Below are 24,122 nucleotides of genomic sequence, written 5' to 3' on the forward strand. Positions count from 1 at the left end.
GATCCAGGGGGCTCTGGCCATAGGGAGTTGGGCACAGGCCTGCTCTTAAGGGGAAGGGACGTGCTGGCAGCACAGGGCCAGGCAGGCCCCTGTCTGGCTGGCAACTGCCAGTTTGTAACTAGTGCCCTTGCATTGGGTGGAAGGGGGCTGCCTCTGCCATGCCCCATTGCCTCTGGCTAGCCCCTCACTCTGGGGACTGACCTCCCCACACCAGGCTCCACAGTGGCCCAGAAGTATGTTTGGCACCAGGCCCACAAACGGTTAATCCAGCCCTGCTGGCCAGCTCTAGTTTTGTAGCTGCCTCACCAGTAGTCATTTTTCTGCTTTCTTGTGTTTATTTCCCTCACCTGCAATAAACAAAACAGAACTGACCTCCTGACTGTTCTTAGCCACTGCACTTAAGACTCACTTAAAATCACAAACGTCAGTGCTTAAAGTGTGAACGTCACTTGGTAACAAGCTGCACATAGACCCTGCTCCCTGCCGCACTGACACGTTCCCCTCTGGTGTTATCTGAACTGGTGATCTGCTAGATCACCCCAATCCTTGACTCTGGGAACCAGCCTTACCCTGCTCTGCTGTGAGAACCCCACTCCTGGGCTGTAAACTAAGCTACTGAACAGCGAATGTATCATAGCACTTAATGCTTTCTGGTAAGCGAAAGTTAAGATGGAAATGTTCCTGTGAAATATGCAGTTAGCCAACAAGTGACTGATATACACTGTATCTTACAGGAGAAATGGCTGTGGAGCAAGCTAACACCCTTTAGATTCACCTATGGAAAACACAAGTACATTGTTTTCCTCCGGGTTATTGCATAGCAGCTTGTTTACAGTCCTACTCCACAGCAAGCCTCTTGCAGTAGCTCTAAGAGCAAGAATAGCTGAAATACATAATTTTTTCTACGTTGTGCTGAATACCATCCAAAGTGTAAGAACCCTCCCTCAACCAGGTTGTGTGATGTGGCTACAGTGCCCTCTCCTCACTCCTTTGAGTTACATTGCTCACTACAAGGTCTTTCCTATGCAGTGGCAAGAACATTTTTCAAGGTGTATGGTTGTCAGGCAGCCCTACACCACACCTCTCCATTACCGTTAATGGCATTCATCTATAACAGAGTGGGTCTATAGTTATTGGACCTCTACAATGAGAAACAGCCACTATTAGTAAATCTGCTAGATTTGTGAAAATATACAAATCTGAAGACAACAGGGGCAAGAACACCGAAAGAAGCTGGTACAATAAAATACATTACTTCACCCACCTTGTGTGTCCAGTGTATTTTGACTAATGTGCCACTTCATATTTCGATACATGTGACCTGAGTTGAACATAGCCCTTTTCAGAAACTTTGTGCATTTCCCCCCTCCAGCCTGAACGCAGACTAACATACACCACAAAATAGTCTTAGGAGCCATTGAATAGTTTTGTAATTATATTGGAAAAGTTTTGCCTACAATAACTGGAACAATACAGAGTCTTTCAAGAATGAGATTAAGATTATACACATAGAAAGAGGAGAATTTTGATACAAACACTGGACTCAATTGGTCATCCACTCTTCTGGTTAGTACTGAATTCCCTATGCAGGGTCATGCATCTTTCACCTTCACTCCCCAGTACTGAGTCTGGGCTATTTCCTCTCACTTCATGCAGCAAGTTGGAGGTCAAACTTCACATCAGTAGGCAGAGACTACTTTAGGGATTTAGAATAGCAAGCTCAGCTGTTCTGCTGGCCTCACTCACAAATAAGGGTTAAAATTCTAGCTCTCCTTAATTAGCCATGTTAATGCAGTCCCACTGTTCACTTAGTGCCTGACAAGTTGCCTGTGCTTATAACAGCAGGAAGCTTCATTTTTCCATCCACTAGTGGGTCACAAAAGAATGAAGCTGGCAGCCAAGAGATCAGTAAAATCTCAAATTCAGCAGGCTGAGGGAGCCAGTGCATCTGCCAGGTGTTTAAGTGGGCATGTGAAGATTGACAGCATCCTTGTCCGAGTAAGGTAATCAGTACAGCACTGGGCAGCTGCATTAGAGCAAGTCCTGATTTGATGAATAGCAGTACAAGTCCAAGACAGTCACAGGTTATATTTTACAGTCTGATTAGAACAGAAACTTTAATTGATCTTAACATGAATTATAAATAAATACTTGGGTATACTTCATTAACAGGGCATAGAATCTAAAAGACCACCACTCAATCTGAATCTAAGCCAGTGCATTTGCACACAATTAAAATACAGGAATTACAAGGCCTGAAATAAAGACAAGCAGCCAGGGGTAACTGACCTCATGGTCAACTTCAGCTGAGCTTGCACCCTGAACTTTACATGAATTGCAAAGTCAGTGTGTCATTTTCTAATATTATTGATTTTATTCGTTAACTTGTTTTAAAAAACACAACTGTGGTTGAATATTAAAACAAAACAATAGCAAGGAGTGAGCGTGAGCTGCTTGTAGTTCTTCACTCATCCACTAATGCATACAAAACAAGCATCAGAATGGGTATTCACTGGCCATTTTAAGATGTCTGACACTGAACACCACCTCTAGGATGATGCTCATCGTCTTCATAGGCTTCTCCATTGTAATGCTGTCTTCTTTCTTGAGATGGGTCAAAGTCCACCAGCTCTACCTGATCCATTTCTTCAGTTTCTTCCACCTCCTTCCTTGCAGGTAGCAGTTTTTCCAACAGAGACAGCTTATCAGAGGAGAGGAAGCCACACTCTGGGAAGTTTACCTGAAAAAAAAAATCAGTAAGAATGGCCCTTTGTGACCTTTGCTTACACAGTCTTTTCTCCACAGTGTATTACTACTTTGAGAGGCGTGCGCTACCTTGCTCCTACAAGCATCAGCTTGTAGCAGAGTCCTGGGCTCTTTTGATAGCTCTAGGCTCCCAAGTCTTCTCAGAAAGAGATAAAACAAAAACCAGCCTAGCCTTTTACTTCATTGTCCAACCTCTCATACAGTCTGGCTGCCTTCCATTATCAGGTTTTCCAGATCTCCATCTATGCCTACAAGATGACCATTCCAATAAAGTAGTTTCCAAAGAAAAGTCTCCACATCTAAGATCCTCTCCATGCTATTTGAGGCACAAGGTTATTTTTAAAAGGTCAGTATTTCAGCTTTATTCTAAGCAGTATAACCCTGTATATTGGATTAGCTTACATAGCCTTTTGCAGAACAGAATGCAGAAACAGGTAAAGATTGAGTGCCTCATGGTCTTCTTGCCTCCATTAGAAATAGAAGTCAACTTTAACCTGACAAGTTTCCACCATGTTCAATGTTAAGCCATCTTTAACTATACAAAGCTGACTGAACTCTTACCTTGAACTCAATGATCAGGCGCCCTTTTTCATATGGTCTGCGATAAATTGGCATCCCCTCGTTCAGCACACATTTAATATCTCCATGCTTGACGATCTGACCTAAAGCAAAAACCAAGGCACAGAAGACAAGCAGTTATAGTTGCTACATTTGTGTAATCTCCCCTCAACTCCCTTTCACACTGTTTTCTAGGCTAAGATTCATGGAACTACACTGACCCAGATCCCACTTCATGAAGGCTGCTAAAAACCTGGTTGCCTGTAAATGGTAGTGCCAACTCTCCTCTATCCAGAAGTGGTCTTAAAAGGCTATATAATGTGAATGGAGAGACAAGGTGGGGGAGGTAATCTCTTATTGGACCAACTTCTGTTCATAGAATATCACAGTTGGAAGGGACCTCAGGTGGTCATCTGGTCCACCCCCCTGCCCTTCTGTTGCTAAGAGACAAGCTTTCAAGCCACACAGATCTCTTCTTCAGATCAGGGAAAAGTACTCAGTGTCACAGCTAAATATAAACAGATAGCACATATTCTAAGGGACCAGTCAAGGTGAAGTGGCTCGTTAACATTAACACCCCTGTAGTCATAGGGTAGAAACTTAGTGGGTTACAGGTTGTTTTAATAAGCCACAAATACAGTGTCTAACCAATCTGATTTTCAGTGTCTAGCAAAGTTATGAATTTAAGCTCCCAGGCTCATCTTCTGAAAGTGTTGTGCAGGTGTCCTGTGTGGACGACAACTGATGGTCAGATAAAGTATCGCTTTGTAAGAAGCATTCACTCACAGGTGACTGGTTCTGACTATCATTTGAGTGTAGCAGTTGTTTGGTTTCATCTAGGCAAGTGTAATCGGGGCAATGAGTGCACTGAATGAGGTACACTGCATGTGTAGGACCCCTATATCTAGGGAGGGGTGTTGTGGGAGCTGTTATACATCTGGTGTTGCTTTAAGTTGGTGTCTGGGTCTGAGGGGTGCTTGCTTCTGATGAGCTTTGGAGGTTGGGGGGCTTGCTTGAAGGCCAGAAGTCGGGTACAGAAAAAAACTTTCAGGATGGGGTCCTGATCAAGCATGGGTTGTAGTTTGAGGACACCCCATGCGGGTTCCAGTGTGGGATGGTAAGTTACAACTAGGGGTGTGCAGCCGGGGGGAGGGGGTTTATTTCTGTACTGAACCAGGTCCTCTCAGGGTATTTGGGTGGCCCTTGGAGCATATTCTGTGGCTTTTATCTACAGCCATGCACTCAGATACCACAGAATATGCATTGAGGAGAAAGTCTAGGACACAACTTAACATGCTCAAAACCGCTTTCAAACAAGGACACTCCACCAGAGAAGTAGACCACACATCATGGAATAGACCACCCAAATATTTAGAGAGAATTGTTACACTCAAATGAGCTCTCACAAGAAAGTGATCAAGACAAACACCCTGTCATCTGTGGGTGAACTCTTCACTTCTCAAAGCGATCGCTGACCATCAGTTGTCATCCACAAAGGACATCTGCATAAGGCTTTCAAAAGATGAACCAGGAGCTTAAATTCATAACTTTGCTAGGACCCCCCCCCCCCCGCCCCAATCACAGATTATTAGACACAGGATTTGTGGTTTATTACAACAATCTGTAACCCATTAACCCCCTCTTTTGTCCTAGGACTAAGGCTAGGAAGTGTGTGGGTGTGTAATGGGTTCAGTGACCTCAATTCTGCAGCAGCCAGTGCTGGCTCAGGGGCTGCCTGAGCCTTGCAACCTGTGCAACACTGTGGCGGTGGAGCACCCGCCGAAATGCCGCCGAATTTCGACGGCGACGCCTCTCGATGATGTTGCTTGCCGTTGACAAGTGACATCATTGAGAGGCGTCCCTGCCGAAATGCCGCTGAAATTCAGTGGCATTTCGGCGGCCGCTCTCCCGGGGTCCAGGACTTGGGCGCATTAAGATACCTCCGCAGGCACCACGTTGGGGACTACTGGCATGAGTAGTTACAAAATTGAACATATAGTGTCACAGCAAAATAGAAAATGTCCAGAGTACAGTTCCCAGACCTCAAGAGCTCTGTGTAGCTCAAAAGTTTGTCTCTCTCACCAACAGAAGCTGATCCAATACAACGTTACCTCACGAACCGTGTCTCTAATATCCTGGGGCCGACACAGCTACACCACAACTGAATACATATGCAATTGTTTGTTCATGCATCCTGAAAGAAGCCCTCTTATGGAGTACGTTCTGACTGAACAGACACTATTCCATGAATTCTGAGCTCAAGACTTCCAGTTTTCACAGGAGTTGGGCCTTCATAAATTCCTACCACATATCTAGTCAAGTTAAGTTACCAACAGCCATGCATGTAATAGGGTCTTATCTGTTGTGGAGTGGAGTGAAGTTAAGTTATGAAAGTTACACCATGATGTACAAGTTGCATCTTTCGTTAGTATGAGTTATTAATCCAATACTTCATCCACCAGGACATAATCTTTTTAAGTTTTAACTAGTAAGTAGAGCGTTTTTACAGTACAAAACTCTGAACAAGAGATTTACACTTTCTGGCCCAAATTAATATTTTTAGATACTTTAAACCCCAATACTCTTACTTGGAATGCTCTTTTGGTCCCTTTACTATGCAACAGGAGAACTCAAGGATAATTTGCTAGCTGCACAAGTTTAACAGCAATACTTTTAAACACACTTACCAGGATGAGAGGTAATAATTATAGTTCTGTTATCGAGTGTTGCAATAGGTTTCTGAAAGCCACACAGTGCCTCAACCAGCTGTATGTCCATGCACATGAACAGGTCTTCACCTCGCCTACAGAACAGTTACACTTGAATAAATACATCACATGCAAGAGCTCTGAAAATTTTGGGAAAATCTTTGCTAACACTAGAACTGCCTCGTATATCTTTGCAGGAATCTGATTTTATTCCAGAAGTTAGTCCACCCTTTCCTCCCCCCACAGATTAGTTAATTACAGGAAGATTATACAGAAGCTGTATACCACCCAAGAGACTTTAACCTGGCTTTGGCCAGTACAATAGACCCAATTAGCCCTACTCCCACATAATGAGTGACTAGATTGCATACACTCCTATTGTCTGCCCTATGCCAAATTTGGGGAAAGCCAAGTATGCTCCTAGTGCCACAACTGGCTGAACTGTGGATGATTTCAACAAGCTTACAGCAGCATAGTCCTGGTTCTCTTTAAATTAAAGGACAGCCACTGCTGCTCTTGTTCCACTTGCACTGAAAGCTAGTACTAAGGAGAGACAAAACAGTTACTTTATAGAAACTGCTTTTTTAGAGGTTTTGTCTGTAGATCCCACTTGGTGTGCACGTACCTCAGACACATGAGATCAGAATCTTTTGACTAGCAGGGTCTGCTGGGGCCACACCTACACACCCTTTGTGCGTGAGCTCCCCCACCCAAGGGGGTAGCGGGCATAGCAGCCCCAGCCACCTTAGATCTCTTGCTAATCCAGAATCTCAAAGCAGAGATGGACTCTGAAGGAGCTGGGATGGAGGGTGGGACATAGGATCCATATGGAGAATTCCTGAATCTGTTGTAAGATTAGTAAATTCTGAGTCTGTCAGGATGGATTCTGCTCCATCAGTCCCCAAATAAATAGAAAGAGCATCCAAGCAGTCCTAGCTATAACTAGACAGACCACAGAACCCTTCCAAGTTTGGACTGATTTAGTCACCAAATCCAGGGTGTAACTGGTAAAGGAATGAAATGAGGCAGGGGACTACTCAACAGATTCCTTCCTACAGCAATATTTAGCATATGAGGAAGCTGCCTGGGTTTAGTTGACTTGGACCTAATGCCTGAAGAAAGGAGTTTAGCTGCTAGTTGGTAAATTGGGATGCACTGAGTGATCCACTTGGATAGTCTATGGTAAGAGATGGCCAGACCATCAGCCTTCCTTAGTGCTGAAAACAGGACAGTTTCCTGAATGGCTTAGTTCTTCTTCGAGTGATTGCTCCAATGCATTCCAGTTAGGTGTGCGCGCCGCGCGTGCACGGTATTCGGAACTTTTTTACCCTAGCAACCCCGGCGGGCCGGCTGGGCGCCCCCTGGAGTGGCGCCGCCATGGCGCTGAATATATATCCCAGCCGGCCCGTCCGCTCCTCAGTTCCTTCTTCCCGCCCGTGACGGTTAGCTGGAACTGTGGAGTGCTCTGTTAGTCCTCCACACCCCTAGCAGTTTCTCCGGTTTTCTTGTATATAGTTATTAGTTAGTTCATAGTTGGTTAGTTAGAATAGTAGTTAAGGAATTAGGAGGGGTCCTCCTTCCTTTTTCCCCCGCCCGGCGGGGCTCATGCCCCAGACACCGGGTTTCAAGCCGTGCTCGGCTTGTCAACGGTTGATGCCCGTTGGGGACGCTCACGATTCCTGCCTCCGCTGTCTGGGGGAATCGCATCGTACGGACAAGTGTCCAATTTGTGCTGCCTTTAAACCGCGGACCAGGAAAGAGCGAGACTCCAGGCTCAAGCAGATCCTGATGGAGTCGGCGCTGCGTCCACCGGCACCACCGCGGCACGAAATCAGGCTCGGTGCGCAGCACATCGGCGGCAGCAGCCCGGACCTCGGAGGCGTCCCGGCCACCGAAGCCGGCACCGGTATCACGGCGCCGCTCCCCGTCCCCGGCGCGCAAAAAGAAGGCGCCAACGGCGGCGAAAGCCCCGACTCCGGGACCGATTGCCCAGCCACTGTCAACTCCCGTGGCTCCGGCGGTGGTGGTGCACGCTCAGTGCATAGATCCGGCAGCTCCGGCGCCAGAAGAGCCGTTGAGCCCGGCCACCCCCTGCTCCCCGGCACCGCCCGAGGTAGAGCTGGAACTCCCAACTACGCCAGAGACTTACTCTAAGGCGCGGGAGCTTATTGCGCTGACAGAGGCTCCGAGCCTCCGGCCCCCGGCACCGCCGGTGCGGGCGATGCCCGGCTGGGAAGCCAGCCATGATGCAGCGCCCAGGCACCGACGATCACCGCGCAAGGGTCTTCAGCCGGTCCCGCTCGCGCAGCAGATCACCATCTCGGCGACCTCGCTCCCGCCGCCGATCAACACCTCGCCACCGCTCCCCATCTCGGTACCGCTCTCGTTCGCGGTACCGCTCGGCGCCGAGCACGCTCGGCCGGACCGCGATACCGTCGACGGTCGGCCTCTAGAGACAGGTCGCGGCACCGCGGTGACCACAGTCCTTCTCGGCACCGTGACCGCAGTCCTTCTCGGCACCGTGACCGTGCCCCCTCTCGGCACCGAGACCGCAGCCACTCCAGGCGACGGGACCGCAGCTACTCCAGGCGCCACGACCGCAGTGCTTCCCGATACAGAAGCCGCAGCAGGTCGCCGTCCAGGCACCGATCGACCGTTGGTCCCGGTCATGCTCGGTACCGGGACAACAGACATGGCCCGACGGTTCCGCCAGCGACGCGCACCGACCAGCGGGACAGTCGATTGGTGCGTCAGCCCCCCAGTGGTCACGCCAAGCATCGGTCGTGTCCCAGGGTGGAAGTGCAGCGGGCCTCAGAGCGGATACCCCAGGTCCAGCCTATGGCCCACAGCAGTGGGGTTTCTGGGTCCCTTGGGCACAGCACGAAGCACAGGGGCTCCCCTTGCCCACTCGACCTCCGGGTTCTGAGCGCCGCGCGCCAGAAGCGACTGTTAGTAGGGCCCCACCATCACCTACAACAGGAGCTTCGCAGCCACCCCCGTCGGTGCAGCCAGCCGTAGAGGTCCCTGCCCCATTGGCGGACGAACCACCTCCAGAGCCTACGGGCCAGGGCCTGTCGTCGGCCTCATCTCCGGACGAGGCGGTCGCGGGCTCGTCAACAGCGGACCCGCCACCCATAGACTTAAAAGCGCACCAGGACCTGCTTCGCAGGGTCGCGCAATCCATTAACCTCCCGATTGCAGAGGTAGTTGAGAACGACGACCCCGTTACCAACGTTATCGGGTCAGAGGCTCCAGTCCGGGTGGCGCTCCCCTTTATTCGGACAATTCAGCGTAATGCCAATACCATCTGGCAAACGCCGGCGTCTGTACCTCCGACGGCAAGGGGAGTGGAGCGCAAATACTCGGTTCCCCCTACAGGATACGAGTATTTGTATACTCACCCGACTCCAGACTCCCTCGTCGTCCAGTCGGTAAATGATCGAGAGCGCAACGGTCAACCGGCGGCGACCCCTAAGTCCAAAGACGCGAGACGTATGGACCTCTTAGGTCGGAAGATCTACTCGGCTGGAGGCCTGCAGCTACGCATAGCCAATCAATCGGCATTGCTGGCCCGATACACTTACGAAATGCTGCTCTCCCTCTCCAAGTTTGCAGATCTTGTCCCGGCGTCCTCGCGTCAGGAGTTCACCGCCCTCCTCGAGGACGGCAAAAAGTCCGCGCGCTCCTCCATCCAGGCAGCGCTCGATTCAGCAGACTCAGGAGCCCGCACTCTCGCCTCTGGCGTCACTATGCGGAGGATTTCCTGGCTCCAATCCTCCACCTTGGCCCCGGAGGTACAGTACTCTCTGCAGGACTTGCCGTTTGAAACGCACGGCCTTTTCTCAGAGAAGACGGACGCCCGTATACAAACCCTTAAGGACGGTCGCGTAGCCATCCGGACTCTGGGGATGCACACGCCGGCGACACAGCGGCAACCCTTCCGTAGACAGCCACCCCGGCCGTTCACCCACGCCAGATCCCGACCGTATAACAGCCGTCGGAACAACCTTACACGCCGCCGACCATCAGGCAATAGGCGCAATCAGTCCCAGTCGTCCGCTAAGGCCCCCCAAGGGCCTAAGCAGGCGTTTTGATGGGACGCCCGGGGACGGCTCTTCAGTCTCTCCATCGGATCCTACCCCTTTGTTTTCGAACCGCCTCTCTTATTTCCTCCCGGCATGGGCCGGTTTAACATCGGACAGCTGGGTCCTGTCTACGGTCCAGTCAGGGTACCGCCTCCGCTTTATTTCGCCCCCTCCTTCCCACCCGCCTCCCGATCCTCTTCAGGGACCCTGCTCACGAGCAGGTCCTTCAACAAGAGATCGAGACTCTCCTAACCTTGGGTGCCATAGAGGAGGTGCCTCCCGACCGGCGGGGCAAGGGTTTCTATTCCCATTATTTCCTCATCCCCAAAGCCAAAGGAGGCCTCCGTCCCATCCTGGACCTCCGGAAGCTCAACCGGTACCTGATAAAACTCAAATTCCGCATGGTATCCCTGGGGACTATTATTCCCTCCCTGGATCCGGGAGACTGGTTTGCCGCCCTCGACATGCGAGACGCCTATTTCCATGTCGCAATTTACCCCCCGCATCGTCGCTACCTCCGCTTCATGGTGAACGACAGACATTACCAGTTCGCAGTGCTGCCCTTCGGCCTTTCCACCGCCCCGAGAGTGTTCACAAAGTGTATGGCGGTGGTGGCCGCAGCCCTCCGTCGTCGTCGGGTACACGTGTATCCGTACCTCGACGATTGGTTGATACGCGGTCCATCACGTCAGCTGGTAGCACACCAAGTGACCGATATCCTGTCGCTGTTTCGGGAGCTCGGTCTGCTCATCAACTTCGAAAAGTCTGCCCTAACTCCAGCTCAAAGGGTGGAGTTTATCGGAGCGGTCCTGGATTCCCAGTTGGCCAGGGCCTATCTTCCGCCCAATCGGTACCTGACTCTCGCGGCTTGCATCACGGAGCTCCAAGCCTTTCCCACGACGACAGCCCGGTCCTGTCTTCGCCTCCTAGGCCACATGGCGTCGTGCACTTTTGTGACAACTTATGCCCGGTTGCACCTTCGCCCACTCCAGACGTGGCTGGCCTCTGTGTACCGTCCACATCGCGACCCCATGGACTTGATTGTCACAGTCCCGAGGGCCACTCTCGACACCCTCAATTGGTGGCTGATCCCTCAGGTAGTCTGTGCAGGGGTACCTTTCCGCCCGCCGTGTCCCTCCATTACCTTGACCACAGATGCCTCGGACATGGGTTGGGGAGCGCACCTAGGCGATGTTCACACGCAAGGCACCTGGTCCCCTCCGGAGCTCGCCCTACACATCAATGTACGGGAGCTCCGGGCGATTCGGTTGGCGTGTCAGGCCTTCGAGGCCCATCTCCGCGGCCGCTGTGTCACCGTGATGACGGACAATACATCCGCGATGTTCTATGTCAACAAGCAGGGCGGGGCACGCTCCTCCCTGCTTTGCACGGAAGCGCTTCGCCTGTGGGACTTTTGCATAGCCCGCTCCATTCACCTCCAAGCGTCGTTTCTTCCGGGCACTCAGAACACAATAGCCGATCGCCTCAGCAGATCCTTCCTCGCACACGAGTGGTCCATTCGCCCGGACGTGCTGCATACGATCTTCCGAAGGTGGGGATTTCCCCAACTAGACCTCTTTGCGTCGGAGATCAACAGGAAGTGCGCCCGGTTCTGCTCCTTCCAGGGACGTTCCCGTGGGTCCCTGTCGGACGCGTTCCTGTGCTCATGGAAGGATCACCTCCTTTACGCCTTCCCTCCGTTCCCACTCGTTCATCGGGTGCTCCTAAAGCTTCGGAGGGACAAGGGCCGTCTCATCCTGATTGCTCCGGCCTGGCCGAGGCAACATTGGTTCACCCTGCTGCTCGAGCTGTCCGTCCGAGAACCCATTCCTCTCCCGTTGTGGCCGGACCTTATCACACAAGACTTCGGCCGGCTCCGCCACCCGGACCTCCGCTCCCTGCATCTTACAGCCTGGTACCTGACTGGTTGACTTGCGCCGAGCAATCCTGCTCGCGGGCTGTTCAGCGGGTCCTGACGGAGAGCAGGAAACCGTCAACGCGGTCCACCTATCTAGCAAAATGGAAACGCTTCGCTATTTGGTGCGACCAGAAAGGCCACAACCCCTTTCTCGTCCCTATTCCGGTTATCCTGGACTACCTTTGGTCTCTTAAGGAGCAAGGCCTCGCGGTCTCCTCCTTAAGGGTTCACCTGGCAGCTTTATCTGCGTTTCGTCCGCCGGTTGAGGGACGCTCCATATTTTCCAACCATATGGTCTCCGCTTCCTCAGGGGTTAGACCGCATGTTTCCACCGTCCGACACCCGGCGCCGGTCTGGGACTTAAACCTGGTGTTGGCCAAGCTCATGGGTCCACCGCGTTTGAGCCTCTGGCATCTTGCTCCTTGCTCCATCTCTCGTGGAAGACGGCCTTCCTTGTCGCGATAACATCGGCGCGACGGGTCTCCGAGCTCAGTGCCTTGACGGTCGGTCCCCCTTATACGGTCTTCCACACGGACAAGGTCCAGCTCCGACCGCATCCGGCCTTCCTCCCGAAGGTCGTTTCGGCCTTCCATATAAACCAGGACATCTTCCTCCCGGTGTTCTACCCGAGGCCACACGCCTCCTCTCGGGAGCAGCGGCTTCACTCCCTGGACGTCCGCAGGGCTCTCGCCTTCTATATCGAGCGCACGAAGCCGTTCCGGCGTTCGCCCCGGCTCTTCGTTGCAATTGCGGAGCGTATGAGGGGCGAACCGGTCTCCTCACAGAGGATTTCCTCGTGGGTGACGGCTTGTATCCGGGCGTGTTACGATCTCGCTCGAGTACCACCGCCTCGACTGACGGCCCACTCTACCAGAGCTCAGGCCTCTTCGGCTGCCTTCCTGGCCCATATTCCGCTCCAGGAGATATGCAGGGCAGCCACCTGGTCCTCCGTACACACCTTCGCGGCACACTATGCGTTGGTGCAACAATCAAGAGACGATGCAGCCTTCGGCTCCGCGGTACTGCACTCTGCCACGTCTCACTCCGACCCCACCGCCTAGGTAAGGCTTGGGAATCACCTAACTGGAATGCATTGGAGCAATCACTCGAAGAAGAAAAGACGGTTACTCACCTGTAGTAACTGGTGTTCTTCGAGATGTGTTGCTCCAATCCATTCCAGACCCGCCCTCCTTCCCCACTGTCGGAGTAGCCGGCAAGAAGGAACTGAGGAGCGGACGGGCCGGCTGGGATATATATTCAGCGCCATGGCGGCGCCACTCCAGGGGGCGCCCAGCCGGCCCGCCGGGGTTGCTAGGGTAAAAAAGTTCCGAATACCGTGCACGCGCGGCGCGCACACCTAACTGGAATGGATTGGAGCAACACATCTCGAAGAACACCAGTTACTACAGGTGAGTAACCGTCTTTTCTGTCTAAAGAATAAAAGGCAGTTACCTTTTTCCGTAACTGGTGTTCGAGATGTGTTGCTCATGTCCATTCAGAGTGTGTGTGTGTGTGTGTGCGCGCTCGCCACATGCACTGGTGCCAGCAGTTTTTCCCTCAGTAGTATCCCTAGGGGACCGGCCCCCATATGCCACAGCATATAGGGCACCACTAGCCCCCTCCACCCTCAGTTCCTTCTTGCCGGAAACTGACAGTGGAGAAGGAGGGTGGGTTATGGAATGGGCGTGAGAAACACCTCGAAGAACACCAGTTACAGAAAAAGGTAACTGTCTTGAATGGACATGAGCAATCACTGGAACTGAACTTAAGTGACTCCAAGCAGTACCCATGGAGGTGGGTAAGGAGTTCAGACATGTAGATTTCAACACAGCTCTGCTGAACCCTGCTGCATGCTGGCATAGTGAGCTGTGTACCGAGGGCCACATTTTTACAGATATCCTGGATTGGAACATGTGCCAGAAGGTCGCCAAGGATGCCTGAGCTCTAGTTGAGTGGGCTCTGACAATCAGCGGTGGTGGGGCCCCTGCCAGCTTGTAGCAAGCCTTTATGCAAGAGATAATCTAGGCTATGGCTACACTTGCAAATTTGCAGCGCTGCAGCAGGGTGTGAAAACACACCCTCTCCAGCGCTGCAAATTGCGGCGCTGCTAAGCGCCAGTGTGGTCAAAGCCCCAGCGCTGGGAGCGCGGCTCCCAGCGCTGTACGTTATTCCCCACAGGGAGGTGGAGTACGGACAGCGCTGGCCCTTTGACTACACTTAGCGCTTCAAAGCGCTGCCGCGGCAGCGCTTTGAAGTGCAAATGTAGCCATAGCCCTAGTTAGAAATCCTCTGCATGCACACCAGGAGGCCCTTCATCCCATCAGCTGTAGAGATGAAAAGCTAAGTCGATCTTTGGAAATGCTTTGTTTGATCTAGGTAGAAAGCCAGGGCCCTTCTTATGTTCAGCATGGAGGTGCCTCTCTTCACTAGTCTCATGGGGCTTGGGGCAGCAAAGACCAGAAGGAAGACGTCAGGAAAGCGGACACCACCTTGGGGAAGGCAGGCCATGTGGGGCCAGAGCTGAACTATGTCCTTACAGAAGAATGTATATGGCAGTTCCGAGGTCAGGGCATGCGGCTTGGGAACTCGCCTTGCTAATGTCACCGCCCCCAGGGAAGCTACCTTCCATGATAGGAGAGACGGAGCAGGAGGCCAAAAGCTCAAAGGGCAGGCTCATGAGCCTGGACAGAACCAAACTGATCCCATTGAGGGACTGGGAACTGAACTTTAGGGGAAAAAAAAAATCAAGACCTCTGAGGAACCTGGCTGCCATGTCATGGAGAACACAATCTTCCCCTGGACAGGCGGATGAAAGGCAGAGATCAACTGCACCAAGAACGCAAAGGGGAGATGCTCCGTTCAGCCACCCAGTGGAAAAACCTTGTCCACTTTGGCAGGAAGGTCTGTCTAGTCCAGGGTTTTCTACTCCCCAGCAGGTCCTGCTGGACTCCCGCTGAACAGATCCATTCTTCAGGGTTCAGCAATGCAGCATCCACGGCACAAGGTGGAGAGACGTGAGATAGGGATGCAAGAAGTGACTGTGGTCCTGTGACAGCGGGTCTGGTCAGTTCAGCAGCGGCCATTGGGGTGGGGGTGGGGGGTGCTACCAAACTCAGTGTGTCAAACCAATGTTGGCGCATCCACACTGGGGCAATGATAACTTGGGTCCTGTCTCTCTTGACTTTTGCCAGGACGCTGCTCACAGGTGGGAGCGGGGGAATGCATACATCAGGATTTCTGCCCAGGACAGGAGGAAGGCATTGGAGAGGGAGCCCTTGCCCAAATCCCATTTGGGGCAGAAGTGGTGGCACTTCCAGTTCTGCCTGAGGGTGAACAGATCCACTTGAGGATCTCCCCACCTCTGGAAGACCAAGCAGGCTACCTCTGGATGGAGCACAAACTCATGGCCTGCCACATATTAAAATCATAGCTGCCTAGGAGGTCCTGATGGTTGGCCAACCGCAACTGTAGACTGGAGACCAAATAAACTTGATGCCCAAACAAGTCTAGTCTCCTTGAGTCTTTATTCTTAGGAGTAATCGCTAGTTGACCGTGTCTCTCCCTGTGATTGACTGCCTCTACCACTAGGGAACTGGGAACAGGATGGGTATAAAAATGGTACTTAACACCCTTGGATAGCACCAAGTTCTTGGACACCACCCTCTTAGAGATCGCAGGCAAGGAGGAGGGGGTTTGCCAGAGGGCATTTGTAATTTTCGCAACCCCCTCATGTAGGGGAAAAGCTACCCTAGCTGGGGCTACAGGGCAGGGAACAGCAAAGGAGTCTGCAGGCTCGCTGTAAGGGCAGACTCTTATAAGAAATGCTTTCAAGTGGATGTCATGCTCCTTAATCCTGGGCTTGAAGGATTTGCAGATTCTGCACTTAATATCAGAGGGGTAGCCGTGTTAGTCGGGATCTGTAAAAGCAGCAAAGAATCCTGTGGCACCTTATAGACTAACAGACGTTTTGCAGCATGAGCTTTTGTGGGTGAACACCCACTTCGTTGGATGCAAGTAGAAGTGGGTATTCACCCACGAAAGCTCATGCTGCAAAACGTCTGTTAGTCTATAAGGTGCCACAGGATTCTTTGTTGCTTGCACTTAATACGACCTTCACCCAATCACCGTAAGCTGTTATGTGGATTGCTAATGGGCATGGGCCTTTTAGTGATCACAGGGCTTAAAGTCTCTAACAAATAAGGAAGCTAAAACTAGAGGGAAACCACACACACACCCACCAATACACGAGGTAAATGGGTTTGAATGAACGAGAAGCAACAGTGCAAGCTGAAGCAGCAACAGTTCCATGCACCGTCACTGGCGGCAAGAAGGAACTGAGGATGGATGGGGCTGGTGGCGCCCTATATGCTGTGGCATGTGTGCGCCACTCCAGGGGTGCAAGAGATAGTCCCCTATGTATACAGCTGAGGGGAAAAACTTCTGGTACTGGTGCATGTAGCAAACACCCTCTCCCCCAAGTTGAATGGGCATGAGCCCTTCTTTCTTCTTCGAGTGATTGCTCTGGAAACATCTACGTGTTCAGCCTGTCTCTCATTTGAGGACAGCAAGGAGTCTGACAGTTTGATTTAAGTGAAAATCTGACAGCATGCTGGTGAGGAACTTCAGGGATCTCAGCATTACCATATCCCTATTGAAAACAATGTAAGAGGGTCTGCCAACAGTGCTTGAATACAACGAACTCCTCTGTTAGGTGGTTTTGAATGCAAGATGGTGGAGAGAGCAGCTCAACAGAAGTTCAAAGGGGGTTCCGTAAGAACTACACACAGGCCCCAGGAAGGGGCACACAAACGAGTGGATGGGCCAGAACCAGTCACCATATAAGCTTGCAAAGGAATAGGGGCTTCTAAAGCACAAGTGCTGTGAAACCCAGACAAACTTTTCTCCTTTGATCTGCAGACTGAGCTGTAGAGGGCTTCCTGGCCTGTGTAAGTATTCACTGGACCTCTGTAGAAAAGTCCCTGTCCGTAAGGCTTAGGGAGCCAACTTCCAAGCAACCAGATGTAAAGATGGGCCTAGATGGAGAATGTCCCCCAGTTTCCTAGAATAAGTCTGGCAGACTGGGTAGAGAAGTTGGTGGCTGTGTGGATGGATACAGTAGGCCCAGGAGTTGCTGTCTGGCCCAACAAGAAGCTAGGATAATTACTCTGCTAGCAAGTCTGATAGATCTTCCTTCTGAGCCGTGGCAGTAGAAGAAAAAAGGAAAAGGTAGAAGACTGAGACCAAGGAATGAGGAAGGCATCCTTGAGGGAGCCTTAGCTGTCACCTGCCCTGGAGCAGAGCTGTGGGCATTGCAACAAACAGGTGCATCAGGGATGGTCTAGGTCATTGTGTCTCAACCTTTTTGAGACCAGGGACTGGCTTGCTGCCTTCCTAAACTTATTTTATCACGGAGTCATCTGCTAGGCCTGAGATCAAGTCTTCAGTGACCATTAATGGTTGGGTGAGTAGTGTCTGCTGAAGAAATCTGTTCCATTGTTTGTTTCTGGTAGGTGAAGTGCCATGGAGCCAAGATGTGGAAGTGGTTCCACCTTCACAGAATAATTGCTTCCTGACAAGCTGGGGAGGAGGGGTGAGTTGGCACCCCCACCTGTGGTTACACATTGTAGAGGTGCTGTCTGTCAGATCTGTACAGTAGTTCCTTCCAGTGGCAGTACAAAGATTCTGCAGGGTAGTCCACTTGTCTGGAGTTATAGCACACTGAAGTGGACTGAGGACTCTCCAAAATTACATGTATTGAACTTGCAAGTGGTTTAGATGGGCCTCTCCAACCTGCCATGGATGCACCTGTAATCAGTGTTGCAGTGTGAGGTAAGGTACAGATTGGTACTCCTTGCACACCATCAAGGTCATCATCCAGTTTAGGGAAGCTAGTAATCCTACTCCTATTAGGACCATGAAGTGTGTGTCCATATGCTGTTTGATGGGGTTGTAAACAGATCTCAACCAGCCTTGGAGACAGTGGAGGTGAGGTCTGTCAAAAGTCATCATGTAAGTGCTGTGTATGTTTGTCTAGTCATCTCAGGTCCAGCACAAGATGCATCCCTTGTTCTTTTGGGGATATGGAAATATCAAGAATAAAAACCTTTCCCTCTGAACTCCTGAGTACTTATGATGCAAGAATTCCACACCAACAATCCCTCAGTTTGTCATGTAAGGTGGGTCCCTTAAGAGGAGCAGAGAAGTGGGGAGGTGAGGGGCCAGGACTGGAATTGGAGATTAAAGGAGATGTATGTTTTCCACTGGCCTGTAGCAATCCCAGCCCATGCTTGAGAAAAATGGGAAATGCAGGAACCAAAAAATGGAGTAGACATAAGGATGCTCTAGTGGGACTGAATCATGGATGGCTCTGAACCCAACTGAGAAACCAGCTGTTGGGAAGGGAGGCGGCTATCTGAGGGAAAAGTGAGACAAGGAATAATCAGCACCATCTGGTGCCAATGGGAGAAAGTTCTGTCTGAACTAGCCTGGATACATCACATGTTTTCTCCTGACAGCAGGTCCTGTGCCCCTTTAGGGTACGTAACTCATCCTTGCAGGAGCTAAGATTATCAGTCAATGGAGAGCTTGTTGAGAGTTGCTTGGACTTCTCTAGAAACCCTGTGGATTGTAAGCAGAATGCCCTTATTGTGTTGATGGCTGTGGTCATGGAATGGGCTGTTTTAATTGAGACATACATGGCTAGAGCCAGGCCAAAAAACCCCACACCCACTGTTTGCATCACCAGCAACTCCATGAAAAAGGTTGTTCAGATCAAGCCAAATTCACTGTCCAGATGGGGCCCCCAGAACGTCCAATAAGGCAAGAATGGGAAGCTAAAGGGATCAGATCAAGAAGACCCTGATGCCCAAAGTGATGTCTGCTAAGGATGTCAACATGTTCTGGGGGATTTAGGAGCCTAAGTTAACCCCTGAAGTTGGTTGGCATGATTGAGGGTGAGCTGTAAATTGCTTTACATCATGAATCCCTGGATGGAGGGGGATGTTGGCTGAAGGGTCTGATTCGGCAGAAAGTGTGCAGGGGAAGATGAACCGCAAATCTGTTCTAGGGGTTAGTGCTGACCTCAGTGGTAGGATAGGGGGAATACTGGTACCAAAGGATTAATTTCGGTGGCATACCGGAGTTGGTGCTAGGGGAGAAGTATCAATAGTCAGTAAGAAGTCTGCCAGTAGCATAAGGACTCTGGAACTAGTATCAGACCCAACATGAGGGAGTCTGACCCACTGAGAATTCTGCCAGTAGCAGAGTGGCCTTAGTTCCACAGGGTGCTTGCAGAGTAAGGTAAAGAACCCTAGGCTAGAAAGCTGATTATCAGGCTCTGTGCTCAGTTTAGAATAATATCAGCACTGAGTTGTCCTTAGAGCACTGCTCAGCTCTGTCCTGCCTTGATGCAGCAGCAGACTTGGGTTCCAAGTGTCTAGCTGGTGCTGTTTGGAAGACAAAGGATGGCTGACTGAAGGAGCTGCAGTCCCTCTCTCAACAACTTGAGCCTTTAGGATAGAGTCCCTCCTTACTGGGTGCTGAGGAAGTGGGATCTCTGGGATCTTTTGCAGCCAGAGGCATGTATTTCCAAATTAGGTGTTCCCCTTGAGCTGCTCCACCACGTAGCACATTAGCCAAGCATCTCTGAAGCAATAAGTTCTGTTGGGGAAAAAGTGGCCCATAAGAGTAATGGTTCAGAACATGGCTCTTGCCCAAACAGAAGAGACTAAATGTATTTCAGATAGTGGGATAAGTCCATCCCACAATAGGGGTGGACGGAGACTAGAGGGCTTAGGCTTTGTCATTACGTAGGAGGGTGCCTTGGTGCCAAGCAGTAGTTCAAAAGAAAACAATGGGGCTGTCAGAGTAGAGAAGATCCCTGAACTAACAGTGATAGTATTTACAAAACTGATTTAAAAGGTACACAGGGTACCAGGCAGACACCACTGAGTTCCAGCTCCTGCCACTGGTAAGAGCAACTGAAAGAAAGATAGTTGTGGCTGCTCTGCCTAATATGCCCTCCAGCCGGGAAGAGAGAAGAAGAGCGAGACATGCAGTACATAGGCACCACCTCAGACAGACAGTGCTGGTCAAAAGATTCTAATCTCGCAAGTTTGATGAGCATGGGCACCATACGCAGGATCCACATGGACAAAAAGACTCAGACCTGAGGTTTAGTTTCATCTTTCTTGAAACCAGGCTGGGTTAACAGCTATGTCTTAGACAATTAGCAGCTTGAAAAAAGACAGCTAATGGAGTAGACTGATATTTGATATCTTGCAATAATCGCTGCAGATATTCATAGCAAGTCAGCATGAAGGCATGTGCTGAACACTCATGGAAACTCATGATTTTGAGCTTGATTTCTGTAATAGCCTATTCCCGATTACCCACTCTTTGGTTTTGTCTATAAGCCATTTGGAGAGATCTTACATCTGCAAAGCAACAAGTGCAATGACCACTATAAGACTAATTGAACAAGTATCTCTGCAAATATTCAGAGACTCAGTGGTGCCCAAACTCTTCCTGTCGAGTGCCCCACCCCCTGTAATAGAATCTGTCTGTGCCCCCCCCTTTACTGGGGTTAGCTCAGCAGCAGCCAGGGCCCAACTGAGTACCCTGCCCCCGCCAAGTGTTTCTCCACTGTTCAGAATAAAGGAATAAGCCAAGTATTCATCTGACTCCAAGACAGCTTACAACAATTGAACTCTAGTTGAATAGAGGTGGTTGAGTTTAAATACCTATTGGAAGTAATAACCCAGTCCTAATGTGTGAAGTTTCAGCTAGATCATCTGTGTTGTCCAGAAAGTCCTACACTCACATACTTGAGATGCTTTACCTTGTAAATGTAGAATGGTCTTTTTGATCCAAGACAATAATGATGTCTCCTGGCTCTAGTCCTGGTTCTTGGTCCCCTTCCCCATGGAATGTTATCTTCTGACCATCCTTCATTCCTATTGCAAAGGCACATGTCATTAGAAATTTAAATGTCTACAATACATAAATAGCATCACTTTATCAGGCTCTAACCTGTGCGACAAACGGTTGTGATTGGTAGGTTCTGATATTGCATCTATCCCCCACCCCCCAGCACTACACATGACTAACCAGCTACGTTTCTAGAGGCTTGCACAGAGACAATCTGGGCTATGGAAGCATATCAAACTGCAGGGCACTCTCTCAGCTTAGTTGTCAAGCAGCCCAATTCTAGTCAGGATTGCCACCTATAAAGGTCATTCCTCAATGAAATCAGAGCAGCAGCTGAGATGACTACTTACAACCATCAGTCCCAAGGGGTTTGCTTAAAGCCCCCCTCTATCTCCACCTACTGGTGGCTTTGTACAGAGCTGCTGCAGAGCTAATAGGGTTAAGCATGATTCGCATGCTGTGAGTGAGAGAACAGGAAACCCTCTTCCTAAGACCCTCAGTTCTCTCTCACAGCAAAAAGCCACTGCTACACAACCAGGCAGGTCTTTCCTTTTGAGGTAACACCCTGCTTTTCTGATTCAGCAGAATTTTAAAATATTGTGCATAGAATTTTTGGGCACAGAATTCCTAAAGGAGTAATGCAACTTAAGTCACCAAATGTTCCACTTGCTTGTTTTATTTTAACCAATGTCAGTAATTAGTCAGCATTCTGGCATTAGTCTGCTTGTCAGTTTCTCTTCACTGTCAATCAATCCACTGTTTGCATATCCAGTAATCAATATGCAACTAACATGACACTAGGTGTAGTCAAGTTAATGCTTACTAAACAAGTGAGCAGCAATTTGAACTGACAATACCCATGAAGATGTGTGTATTTGAAACCAAATCTGCCATTTAGAGCTCTGCACAGGTTTTACCATTTAACAGTAAGCAATACTATTGCTACACATTTTAATGTGCACGTAACACTGCCACTGGATAATAGCTCTTTCAATTACTGAAATGTGTATCATGCAAATCCAAGGTTAAAACAAATCTATTAAGATATTACAAAACCCAGCCAAGTTCTCCTTGAAGGCATTACCTTTATCAATATGAACTTCTAGAATCTTCTTCTCTCGAACAATCTTCCTTCCAATGCAGCTTTTACACCTGTCCTTAGGACTGATACGCTCCCCATGTCCCTGGCATTCCATGCACACAGACTGGATTTGCTGAACCATTCCTGGTCCTATCTGGTGAATTCGTATTTGCATGCCGGTACCTCTGCAATTGGGACAGCATTCTACTGCACCTTTCTTACCACCTCGGCCTGATAACAAGACAGCAAAGTCTAATTAGAATTGATTTTGGTTTCTCTCTAAAAGGAACTTAAAACTAGAAGTACATTTACAATTTACCTAGAACAAAAGTTACTCTGGATTTAGATGAAGGTTTATTTTAATATTGGAATTAAAATCAGTTCATTCAGGTTTAGTTACCTGAAAAACATCATAAAAATCCAACAGTAAACATTAACATACCTTCACATTTGTCACAGATCACATTCTTCTGCAGAGCCAGTTTTCTTGTTGCACCATTATATAAATCTTCCAAAGTAACTGACAACTGATGAACAACATTTTTACCTGTAAAGAGCATAACGTTTTACTTAAAATGTCATTTGCTTGAAACCAGATATGGTTTCTAATCATTTTAGACACTGTTGCACAGCATTAACAACACTCTTTAGTTTGTAAAAAGTATTTTACAGAAGTTAGTGTCCATAATCTTACAACATACTCCGAACAATTACATATTCTACAATAAATACTTCAATAGTAAATGGTCACTTTAGGTAGTATCACAGAAATGGTCAAATTACCTCTCCTCTCTCTCTGCATTCTTCCACCTCCTCCAAAGAACATATCAAAAATATCCATGGGTGACCCAAAACTACTGCCAGTACCACCCTCTTTAATAGCCTGTTCACCACCTTTGTCATACAACTCTCTTTTCTTGGGATCAGAAAGTACTTCATAGGCTTGAGAAATCTGCTTGAACTGTAAGAAACAGATCAGAATAAGTGTTAGGCCATAAGTGATTACACAGCAGCTCACCTGTATCTCTCCAATAACTGTTTAACACTAAACCGCTTTTGAGACTTGCAGGTGCACTGGACACTCAACACCCCCTTACAGTTACGCATTTCCACCGACATGCGCGTGACCTACAGCCTGTAAAAGGGAGCCCGGGTCGGGCCCCAATCCCACGTGCAGGGGCCCCGCTCCCCCCTCCCGCCACTTGCCTTCTCGCCCTCGTTGGGGTTCTTGTCGGGGTGGTATTTCAGCGCCAGCTTGCGGTAGGCCTTCTTCAGCTCCTCCTGCGAGGCGCCCGGCTTCACCCCCAGCACATCGTAGTACGTGGTCTCCTTCACCATGGCGGCCGGCCTGCGGGAACCGACCGTGAGCCCCGAGACACGGATCCCCGGGCGGGCGAGAGAAAGGGCGGCGGGGGGCGCGGGCCGGCGGATGGGACCGGACCGGAGCGGCGGGGCCGGGAGGGGACCGGACCGGAGGTGGAACAGCGGCGGGGCCGGGAGATGGGACTGGACCGGACCGGAGCGGCGGCGGCGGGAGGCGCGAGCCGGCGGATGGGGCCGGAGCGGAGCGGGGCCGGGCCGGGAGATGGGGCCGGGCCGGAGGCGGCAGGGCCGGGAGGACCGGACCGGAGGCGGAACAGCAGCAGGGCCGGGAGATGGGACTGGACCGGACCGGACCGGCGGCGGGAGGCGCGGGCCGGGAGATGGGGCCGGGCCGGGCCGGGAGATGGAGCCGGAGCGGCGGCGGGGCCGGGCCGGGAGATGGGGCCGGAGCGGCGGCGGTGGAACAGCGGCGGGGCCGGGAGATGGGGCCGGAGCGGCGGCGGGGCCGGGCCGGGAGAGGGGGCCGGAGCGGCGGGGCCGGGAGAGGGGGCCGGCGGCAGAGGCGCCGCGCCGAGAGCGGCCACTCACCGGGCGGGCGGGGACTCGGCGGGCTCGGGGTGTCTGTCTCGGCTGCTCCAGCCGCTCCCGACTTTTCTAGAAAGTTCTCTCTGAGCCGGTCTCTGCGGCAGTGCATCCGGGGAGTTTTGTAGCCGGCGAAGCCTCGCCCCGGAAGTCCCGCCCCCTCTGTTGCCAAG

At 50.8% G+C, this 24,122-nt stretch overlaps 1 protein-coding gene across 1 annotated transcript; it reads right to left on the bottom strand.

Moving 5' to 3' along the window:
• Positions 1-1,413: 1,413 nt before the first annotated feature.
• LOC120393933 (dnaJ homolog subfamily A member 1) lies at positions 1,414-24,109 on the bottom strand. Its single transcript, XM_039518392.1, has 9 exons — positions 23,956-24,109; positions 23,251-23,392; positions 22,828-23,005; positions 22,487-22,591; positions 22,048-22,275; positions 20,875-20,989; positions 6,012-6,127; positions 3,328-3,428; positions 1,414-2,740 (listed from the first exon to the last, which is right to left on the bottom strand). The coding sequence occupies exons 2-9, from the start codon at positions 23,380-23,382 to the stop codon at positions 2,522-2,524; spliced, it is 1,194 nt and encodes a 397-aa protein (XP_039374326.1). The 5' UTR covers positions 23,383-23,392; positions 23,956-24,109; the 3' UTR covers positions 1,414-2,521.
• Between the last annotated feature and the right edge of the window lie 13 nt (positions 24,110-24,122).

Source organism: Mauremys reevesii, unplaced genomic scaffold, assembly GCF_016161935.1.
Source record: "Mauremys reevesii isolate NIE-2019 unplaced genomic scaffold, ASM1616193v1 Contig39, whole genome shotgun sequence".
Lineage (NCBI taxonomy): Eukaryota > Metazoa > Chordata > Testudines > Geoemydidae > Mauremys > Mauremys reevesii.